Source organism: Guillardia theta (assembly GCF_000315625.1).
Source record: "Guillardia theta CCMP2712 unplaced genomic scaffold GUITHscaffold_19, whole genome shotgun sequence".
NCBI classification, from domain to species: domain Eukaryota; class Cryptophyceae; order Pyrenomonadales; family Geminigeraceae; genus Guillardia; species Guillardia theta.
In genome coordinates this window covers 475,029-484,574 of record NW_005434655.1, presented here as the reverse complement: position 1 = coordinate 484,574, position 9,546 = coordinate 475,029, and the positions used below count along the sequence as shown (strand labels likewise).

Sequence of the window (9,546 nt, the reverse complement as noted above, 5' to 3'; positions counted from 1 at the left end):
AGGGAGGAGGGAGGAGGGAGGAGGGAGGGAAGGAGGGAGGGAGGGAGGAGGGAGGGAGGGAGGGAGGGAGGGAGGGAGGGAGGAGGGAGGACGGAGGGACGGAGGGACGGAGGGAGGGAGGGAGGGAGGGAGGGAGGGAGGGACGGAGGGACGGAGGGACGGAGGGAGGGAGATTCTGTAAGTGACTTCCCCTCAGGTTGTCTATCCTCCTCAATTCTCCTACTGCATAGGTTAGATCCCTACTCACTGCTCTCTTCTTCCTGCTCTCCTCTGTTCCATCTCTGTTGTTTGCTGACGGATCGGAAGGGGAAGTAGAAGTGATGGCAGAGGACGAGAGCCGAGTAGCAGAAGCGGAAGAGAAAATCGTATTTCCCCTTTTCTTTCCTCCTGCTTCCTCCTCAGGTGTTTTGCAGAATGCTTTCATGCGCGACATGCGCATCAACTCAGAAAAAGCTGCGCTGGGGAAAGTCATCGCGGTGAGGAGAGGGTTTGTGGAAGGGAAGGGAGGGGAGGAGAGGAGAGGAGAGGAGAGGAGGGGAGGGGAGAGGAGAGGAGGAAGAGCAGGGGGTTCATCGATTGAAGAGGAAAGGAGGGGATAAGGTAATTTTAACTTGATTTGCTCAGTTCTTGCTGGCTGAACGACCAGATCACTTCGAATGTCTGCAGAAGGCATTGGGAAAGAAATATCCGAAGCTGCTGAGGTTCAAGAGAGATCAATCAAGTTAAAAAGCAGAAGCGAGTCGAAGGAGATGTTATTGCTACATTCTCTTGACTTCTACTTTCTCCTCTTCTTCACTTCCTCCACTACCTCCTTCCATGTCTTGCACGGGATCGCCTGTGAAGAAAGTCAGCAGAGGGCGGGCAAGGAGACGCGGGAAGTGGGGAGGAGGGAGGTAGTGGATCTAACATGTTCATATCCTTCCTTGCAAGCGTCATGTGCAAACAAGAAGACGGTCCCCTCGTAGCTGCTTCCTGCCTCCAAGGGCACCTGCAGGGGAAGGGTGAGGGATGCTACCAGCTGCTTCCTCCTCCTTCAACCTTGGGGTTGTCGTCGACGATCCCCCACACCTGGAGCAGCAGAAACGTCAGAGGACCCTTCTTCTCCTCCTCTCTATCTCCTCTCCCTCACCTCCTCTTCTCTCCTCCTCCTCTCCTCCTTCCCTCCTCCTTTCCTCTTCCAACCTCAGGGTAAAGAAATCGAAGAGCTTCTCCCTTCCATTTGTTACCGTTGCTAAAAGAAACCTGAAGCAAGAGTATAAACGACGTTGTCCCTTCCCCTTTCGCTGCACCCTCCATCCCTTCCACCCCTCCCTCTCCCAAAACTCCCTTCTCTCCCCTGCTCCCTTCGCCCTCCGACTCTCCCTCATCTCATCCTCCCCTCTTCTCCTCCCCTCTTCTCTCTCTCTCTTCTCTTTCTCTCTTCCTCTTTTTCTCCTTACATCATCTGGTTTGGCAACAATCGGCAGGTCAGGAAATCCCTGGGCCAGGAGCCACTTCCTCGTGGAGGAGACGACAGACTGCGGGCGGACAGTGAGGTAGCCGAGCAGTGCAACTCCATCCTCCTGCAGCGCCTTCACGCCCTCCAACGCCCCCTCAATGACCGGCAGCTCCTCTTGCGCCTCCGGCTTGTCCCGCATGCTCTGAAGGCGATTCACTTCAGACAACAGCATGTGGATAGATGAGAGAGAGAGAGAGAGGAAGGTTGTAGACGAGGAGGGTGTGGGGAGGAGGAAGCAAGCAGGAGGGAGGAGGGGGGAGGGGTGAGGGAGGAGGGAGGGAGGGAGGAGGGAGGAGGGAGGAGGGAGGAGGGAGGAGGGAGGAGGGAGGAGGGAGGAGGGAGGAGGGAGGAGTTTTCTCACCTGCATCCAGGCATGCGCCTCATCAGTCTGCCAGTAGGGCACGTTCTGTGTCAGGTGGTACTTGTCCGCCATGTCCTTGACTGAGAGCTTCTCCGGGTTGCCGAACAACTTCTGCATCCTCTCCATCCAGAACCCAACAGTCCAGCTGAGAGTCTCGTCGATATCCAGCACGAGGCCCCTCTGCCCTTGGAGGCCACTCTTGAAGTCCTGCACGGACAGGAGAGGAGGCGCCGACGGGCTCATGCTGGTGGGGAGGGAGAAGGCTGTGATGGGGGAGGCACAACAAGTCAGCCATGCGATGGCCAAGATCGCACATGAGCGGGAGGAGGAGAAGTAAAACGAGGAGCAGGAGATCTGAATGTCCATCGAAACAGGACGATAGGCTCAACCTCTATGTGCAGAACAAATCAAATGATGACACTCGAAATATACAGCCACATCCCTGCCTGCCTGCCTGCCTGCCTGCCTGCCTGCCTGCCTCCCTGTCTCCCTGTCTCCCTGCCTCCCTGTCTCCCTGTCTCCCTGTCTCCCTGTCTCCCTGTCTCCTTGTCTCCCTGTCTCCCTGTCTCCCTCCCTGCCTCCCTCCCTGCCTCCCTGCCTCCCTCCCGCCTCCCTCCATGCATACCTCCTCCCCTCCATGCATCCCTCCCCTCCTTACATCACAAAGAGGATCTGTTGCAACAGCCGTTTTCACGCTTATCAACTCCTCAACTTTGTTCCAATACAACTCAGCTCCTCATCTTAACTTCCCTCTTCTCATCTTCTGCTCGCATAACTGTCATCAAGCTTCAACAACATTTGTTCTTATCTTCCCCTCACCTTGTATCGCTATAACCTAGCTTCTCATCCCACCACCTCATCCCATCATACTCTCCTCCTCCTCGTATCAACTTGGCTTCATCATCTGCTGTTATATAAGGGACCCCACCCCCTCTTTTTACAGACCACTACCCCTTGAAAGACAACCCAAAAGAGATGCGATAGTGAAAAGTGAGGAAACTTGGCTGGCAGCCTTCAGCGACGAGATTAGACGAGACGACAGAGGAGAGGAGAGAGAGGAGAGAGAGGAGAGGACGAGAGAAGACGATAGCAAGGAGCCAAGAGAAGGAGCCGAAGAAAGAGATTGTATGTGGGTACGTCTTCATTACAGACCAAGGGGAGTCAGAGGGATCAGAAACCCAACAGCATCTCCCTCATCCTGTCCATCCCATTCCTGCCGCAACTCCCTGCAGGTCATCATCAGTGATAGGAGGGCACGGCCGTCCTAGCCCGCACCTGAACGGTGATCGCAAAGGCATCGCGCAGCACGTGAATGTCCGGCTGGTTTTCGTCCGCCCTCATCCTCACCAGCGCGTTCGCCTGTTGGAGAGTCAGGGACGATGCTAAGCACTGCCAGCAGATGGTCGGACCTGCAGGACGTTGATGGGGTCGACGAGAGGGACGCGGGTGGCGATGGCAAGCCTGCTGCTCAAGGAGCTGTCGCCCTCGAGCATGTGCTCGTGCCGGATCACTTGAAGGATGCTCTTCATCGTATTCTCGAACTCTTCCCACACTTTGGAGCTCACGCTCTGGTACCGACGGTCAGGAGGCGCAACCGACATCGGAGATTCACCTGGAGATCTTCGGGAACCAGCAGCGACTCGTAGTAATCAGCAATGGTCTTGCTAGTCTTTGCCAACACCATCTCAAGCTGAAAAGCATGCATCACAACAGTTCACCATCACCTCAACCCTCACCAGCTCGACCGTGGAGCGGAAAAAGGGCCAGTCGTTATACATATCTTGAAGAGTTTTGAGGTTCCCGTTGTCAATCTCGGCTTTCAGAGCCGTTCCAACTCCCAACCAAACCGGCAGCTGCAGCCTAGTCTGAGTCCATGCAAACATCCACGGGATCGCTCGGAGCGACTCTATTCCTCCCTGCTTGCGTTTGGACGGTCGAGATCCCAGGTTGAGGCCCTTGAGCTCGAAGTCCGGTGTCGCCGTACGGAAGTACTCGATGAACTCCGGGTCTTCAAACACGAGAGACCTGTACTTGTTGCAACTCGTCTCGGACAGCCGCTGCATGATCTCACGGAAGTCATCTGAAGGAGCCTTAGGAGGGGTGAGGGTTGCAGTAAGCACCGAAGTAGTGTATCTCTCCATGGTGTGAGAAGCGATTGATGGAAGACCAAAGTAGTGGTCAATAACCTCTCCCTGCACAGTGACACGCATCCAGCCTTGAACAGATCCAGCCGGCTGTGACAAGGTGGCCAAGTATTGCGGACCACCTCCTCTCCCCACTGACCCTCCTCTACCATGGAAGAGATTCAGCTTGATCTTGTACTTGTGGCTGAGCTCCACCAGAGCTTCCTGCGCCTTATGCAGCCCCCACACAGATGCCAGACGACCAGCATCCTTGGCGGAGTCGGAATATCCCAACATCACCTCCTGATGCGGCTGCCACCCGATGTTGGGGACCTGTGGTGGGCTGGAGAGGTTGGCCTGATACCAGCTGTTCTTGAACAGCAGCTCCATGCACGCAGGAGCATTCTCCAGATCCAACTTGGTCTCAAACAACGGAACCACTCTGAGATGTTGCTGGATGCCAGCTTCCTTTTGAAGCAATCGAACAGCCAAAACGTCACTAGCAGACGTAGTCATAGATATCACATAAGCGCCGAAAGGTTCAGAGCCAATCTCTGCTATCATCTTAAAGGTATCGATGACTTCCTTGACGGGAGCTGAGCAAGGGAGGTCAGGAGGAATCAATGGGCGCTTTGAGTGCAACTCGTTGGTCAACCACTGAATTTTCGTCTCCTCGCTCCAGGTTCTGTATGAACCCAACCCAAGGTAGCTTGTGACTTCATCCAGAGCGTCAGCGTGCCTTGTGCTTTCCTGGCGAATGTCCAGGCGAGTGAGTGACAATCCAAAAGTGTGGACACGCCAAAGAAGCTCCTTCAAGCGTCCCTCTGCCAAGATTCCATCACCACATTCGTGAAGGGACCGATAGATACGGAGAAGATCCGTGGCAAGCTCAGAAGTTGAGCTGTAGTGATGATTGATTGGATCAGGCTTGAAAGGCTGCTCCTGTGAGAGAGCTGTAGCGCGACGGACCGTGGCGGCAAGACGGGCACGAATGTGGGTGAGAACCTGTCTGTAGTTTTCCTCGGTCTCAAGCTGAGGGCGATAGAAATCAAAAGGGGCCAGTAGGTTGTGCACGGAGGTAAGGGAATGATTCTTTTTGAGTGTTCCCTTGGCGTTGCTTGACTTGATACCATTAATCCTAGCAATCTGAGCACAAACTTGACGTCAGAATGACATGAAATGATTTGACGACAACAGGCCGCACCTCTTCTTGAATCTCCTTGTTTCCAGGACCAGCGACAGACAAATCCCACAACAGTTGATCAACCTCAGTCCAATACAAGTGCGCTGCTCTCCACTGGAGGTCAACGTTAGAGAGCCTTAAAACAACTTATCAACTTCGAAACCTGGGAGAGGAAAACGACTCTCTTGGTGAGAACCGCTGTGACGTACGGATTTCCATCACGATCTCCTCCCATCCAGGACCCCAGCGTCAAGAGGCAACAGTCAATAGGAAGTGGTTCGCATCCGATCTTCTTCAATGCATAATCGACTGCATGGTAATGGTCGGGAAGAGCCTCCCACAAGGATTCTTCCACAACTGAAAGACCATACTGATACATTCAAGTCAAGAGCTTCGATGTGAAGTCAGAGTCGTGTGTCAATACCTAGCCTCATCTTCAGGAGTTGGCTTATGCCTCCTGACTGGATTGGTTCGCCAGATACCCAGCAACGACTCTTGCAACGCAGCAAGAATCTCAGACCTCTGGAGCGGCGTGAGCTTCGAGGTTCCATTTGGCCCGCTGCAAGCATGGTAAGCCATCAAGATTTTTGATTTGGAACAAGTAGGAAGGAAATTCACAAGAGAATAGATCAAGAAGATTCCTATCATTGAAACACTGCATTGCTAAGGGGTTTTACCTGCGGTCATGGAGCTCAAGAAGTTGAGAAATCGTTGCATGCTTGGTCAAGACACTTCTTCGAGCAGCCTGAGTGGGATGGGCTGTGAACACAAGTTCTGTGTTCTGTCGAAGCAGAGACTCTCTGATCTGTTCAGGAGTGAAGCCTTTCTCCATGAGCTCCTTGAAGCAATCCTGCAAAGTCTGGGAAGAGGAGGATTTCACAGTCTTGTCGCCACGCTTGTACTCTCTCCACCTTACATCAAAGTTTAGATCAAACATACCACTCATAATTCAGACTCTACCTGCGCACTCGATGATTCCTCTCAACAAGATTGGCATGCTGCAACATCTCCAGGAACAGTCGGCCAGCAATCTTTATGTCCGCAGCACTCATGTGCAGAACTTTCTGATGCATCGCCTTGAAGTTCTTCTCTGTCGGATCTTGCTCGTACATGAGACTGATCTGGAAGAGCTCCTTCACGCTCTGTGGGATTCCGGGGATGCCCTCCAGGTTATCCTTCAGCTCCTTGTTCGCCTTCCTGTACACTGTCTCGTCTGCCTCTTCAGCCCGCAACGCCTGAAAGAACAGTGTGCGCAAGAACTTGACGTCAGAGGACAAGATTAGGTAGTCCTTGTCTGCGAACGAATTCGCTCTTCCATGTTGAAGTCCGAGCGGCATTGTGCACAGGAAAGGACCGGTTGCAAGCAGAGGCGCTGGTTACAAAGACAGGAAGCTTGCAAGACCTTGAAGCCCTGGGCTCTCAGTCTTGTGCAGATGAGCTCGTCTTTGTTCCTGGAAGAGTCTCTTCACAACTCTCCTCTCCTCGTCTCTTTCCTCTCTTCCTACTCCTCTCCCTCGCTCGCTTCCTCGGCGGCCGCTTCCTGCTCCCTGCGATTAGCAATACCACCACCCCACCCCACCCCTCTTGTCATCTCTGCCATGAATGCCATGACCCTACCCTATCCTGGACCTCACCCTTTCTTCCTCGGTCAAGAACCCCTTCCCGATAGGACCTATCGTACCACCCCTACCTGGTGTACATACCTTCCCGCTACGAAATGGACCCTACCAACACCTCAAGTTCTACCCCACCCTGTCGTACGTACCTACCCCTGCAACAATCATAAAACTTTGCTCCCTCCCCACCCACTGATTTTACAGATACCACCCCCCATTTTGATCCAACTACCCACCCATGAAAATTATTCTGATCGCTATGACCCCACTTTTCTACTCCTCCGATGTTCACTACCCCTGGTATTTCCTTCGCCAAAAAGTCTGCAACTCGACCACCCCTTCTCGTGTACGTACCCCCCACCCTACCTATCGATACCACCTACCCCCCTTGTTGACCTCCCAATTGGTGAGCCTGCTGGTGCAGCAGCAAAGATGTGCTGAATGAGGGCCATGCAATTTTTTCATCACGAGAAGGGGCTGTTTCCCTATTGATGTTGAGGGTAGGGGTATCAGAATAAGAAGGGGTGCTTTATACTGATATGAACCTGGTGGGGGTACTCTTGACAGGGGTGCGTCTCATATGAGTAGTAATAGGTGGGGGGTGGTATGTGAAGGGGGTACAACAAGGGGAATTTGAGGAGGTCAGGGTGGGTACCTGCCTCTTCGACTCGTCCCTTCGTCGCCATGTTGGCTAGAATCGTCCTCCCTCGCCGCGCTCCTATGGTAAGAAGAGTATATGGCAGGGGATAGGAAGGATGGGAAGCGAAGGAAGCGATGATGGTGGAAGAATGGTAGGTCAAGAAGAGATGAATTGAACATTCACCATAGGATTGGAAGGTCGATGAGTTGCGATGATATTACCTGCGGCGATCATCCGACCTGGAAAGCTAGGTGGAGGGTAGATAGATCATCCAGGAGATGATACGTTTATTCAAAATTGAATTGAAACAAGATTTCTCAAGAGTTCGATGCAGTTGTGAGATAGAGTCCATGGCAATGCATGGGAGGTATTGAACGTATCAGGAGGTTATCAGGAGGGGCCAGCAAGGGTTGGTTATATACAATACGACAGGCAGAGAGCGTTCAAACATATAGATTGCAACGTTGCAATTGAATATTACAGAAACGAACTTTTGTTCACAGCTACGAAGTATATGGCATATTCGGAACATTAGAATGCCTTCGTGGAGTTAGGGAGTAAGTGACGTGCATGGGTAGAGTCAAGTATCGGTGTGAGCATCGTGTTAGAGTTGGAATCAGTTCATGTATTATTCTTTGCTTACATGTGAACTTGCAGTTGACCTCCGTTGAGGAGTACATCGCTGGTCACCACGCTGGCGACACTGCGCCTGGAGGGTTTGCCGTCGGTGAGTGATTTTCCGCTTTCTTGTTGAAGCTCCATGCAATCTTGAAGTGTTCTGATGGTCATGCTCTCTGCCAGGTGCTCCTTGCGCCATTGCTGGAATGTTCGGATGCGCCCCGGCTGCCTCTGACGAGGAATACAACCGCTTCGATGGCATGCACCCCGATGACGGACATGCCTGGCTTGTTGCCCACCCCTTCTATTAAAGTGTGTTGAGTCTTGTTCCAACGCATTTAGCGCTCTTCTTGCTGGCTCATCAGAGATGGAGTGATGTATAATTCAATACATGCTTGCTGTCCACTCTCAGCATCCGGCGCGGATCAGTATCATGGGGCATTCGTGCGAACTGTCTCGTCGGTTGTCCAAGCCTGCGGGAGAAGTACCGAGACGGTCACCGGGCCGCTCCGACCGACTGAGTCATCGCAGTGACGGACCGGGATACTGATGATAAAACAACTTTTACGAAGTGCTGACTCCGAGGCGGGTCAGGCGTGTGAATCATTGTAACTGAAAATTGCATGTTGTAACGGAAAGGGCATGAAGCGAAGGCTCGACATGGCAGATTCTTGTAAGCGAGAGGGGTGGAGCGGTGGGGCGAGGAGAAGGGAGAGAGCGAAGGAACGAGAGGGAGAGGGAGAAGTAGGAGAAGGGCGACCGAGGCTCCTGGTGGAAGAGGGATAGAGACTGAGGGACAGAGCCAGAGATTGGAGGGGAGGGACGGGGGGGGAGCGGGAGATGGGGGCTGGAAAATGGGCGGAGGATCAGACAATATCAGAGAAAGGGAGTTTTTGCGTACATTTATGGACATGATGGAAGACTAGAGGTGCTCGAGGGCTGAGAGATGATGGGGTGATTGACATGCAGGCATCGTGCCAAACGTCGAGATCAAGCTGTCTAAGGAGGAGGACGATCTTTTCGGCCTGCTCATGAATGTCTGGGAGCATCTGCGCCTCTTCTTCTCCTCCTCCTGACATAGTTTCCGGTCAGGTGATTCTCTTCTATAAGATGCCATGCATTCTTCGAGTAGCAGGAGGCTGGGTGCGGGACAAGATCATGGTTGTACACGGACAAGTTCACCGAGACGTTCTGATTGCGAACAGGGGAAGACGGCACATGACATCGACATTGCGATCAATGATAGGATGGGAAAGTCTTTTGCGTATGTTTGCTGTGGGCTACTCTCCCACTGGTGACGCTGATGCCAGCGAGAGTGTGGTGGAGTACATGCAGGCGCAGGGGCGCAAGGGGGAGGTACCAGGCCCCAATGTGCTTGAGTAGGCTGAAGGAGGAGCAGGTGGGAAGCATCGGAGTGATCAAGAGCAACCCCGAGCAGTCGAAACATCTCGAGACAGCGACGCTGAAGGTGAGGTGGGAGGTGGGGGAGATGGGAGGGGAGGGGGGG

General features: G+C 53.2%; 2 protein-coding genes across 2 annotated transcripts; both read right to left on the bottom strand.

Moving 5' to 3' along the window:
- Positions 1-775: 775 nt before the first annotated feature.
- On the bottom strand, positions 776-1,985 carry GUITHDRAFT_105171 (hypothetical protein; the record flags this gene model as incomplete). The annotated part of the gene is made up of 6 exons (XM_005836013.1): positions 776-835; positions 908-988; positions 1,039-1,068; positions 1,183-1,242; positions 1,440-1,640; positions 1,860-1,985. 6 exons carry the CDS (start codon positions 1,983-1,985, stop codon positions 776-778), a joined length of 558 nt encoding a protein of 185 aa, XP_005836070.1.
- Positions 1,986-3,052: 1,067 nt separating this feature from the next.
- Positions 3,053-6,502, bottom strand: GUITHDRAFT_105170 (hypothetical protein; the record flags this gene model as incomplete). The annotated part of the gene is made up of 10 exons (XM_005836012.1): positions 3,053-3,085; positions 3,135-3,218; positions 3,269-3,427; positions 3,472-3,549; positions 3,596-5,128; positions 5,187-5,279; positions 5,329-5,535; positions 5,628-5,724; positions 5,843-6,076; positions 6,126-6,502. 10 exons carry the CDS (start codon positions 6,500-6,502, stop codon positions 3,053-3,055), a joined length of 2,895 nt encoding a protein of 964 aa, XP_005836069.1.
- Positions 6,503-9,546: the final 3,044 nt, after the last annotated feature.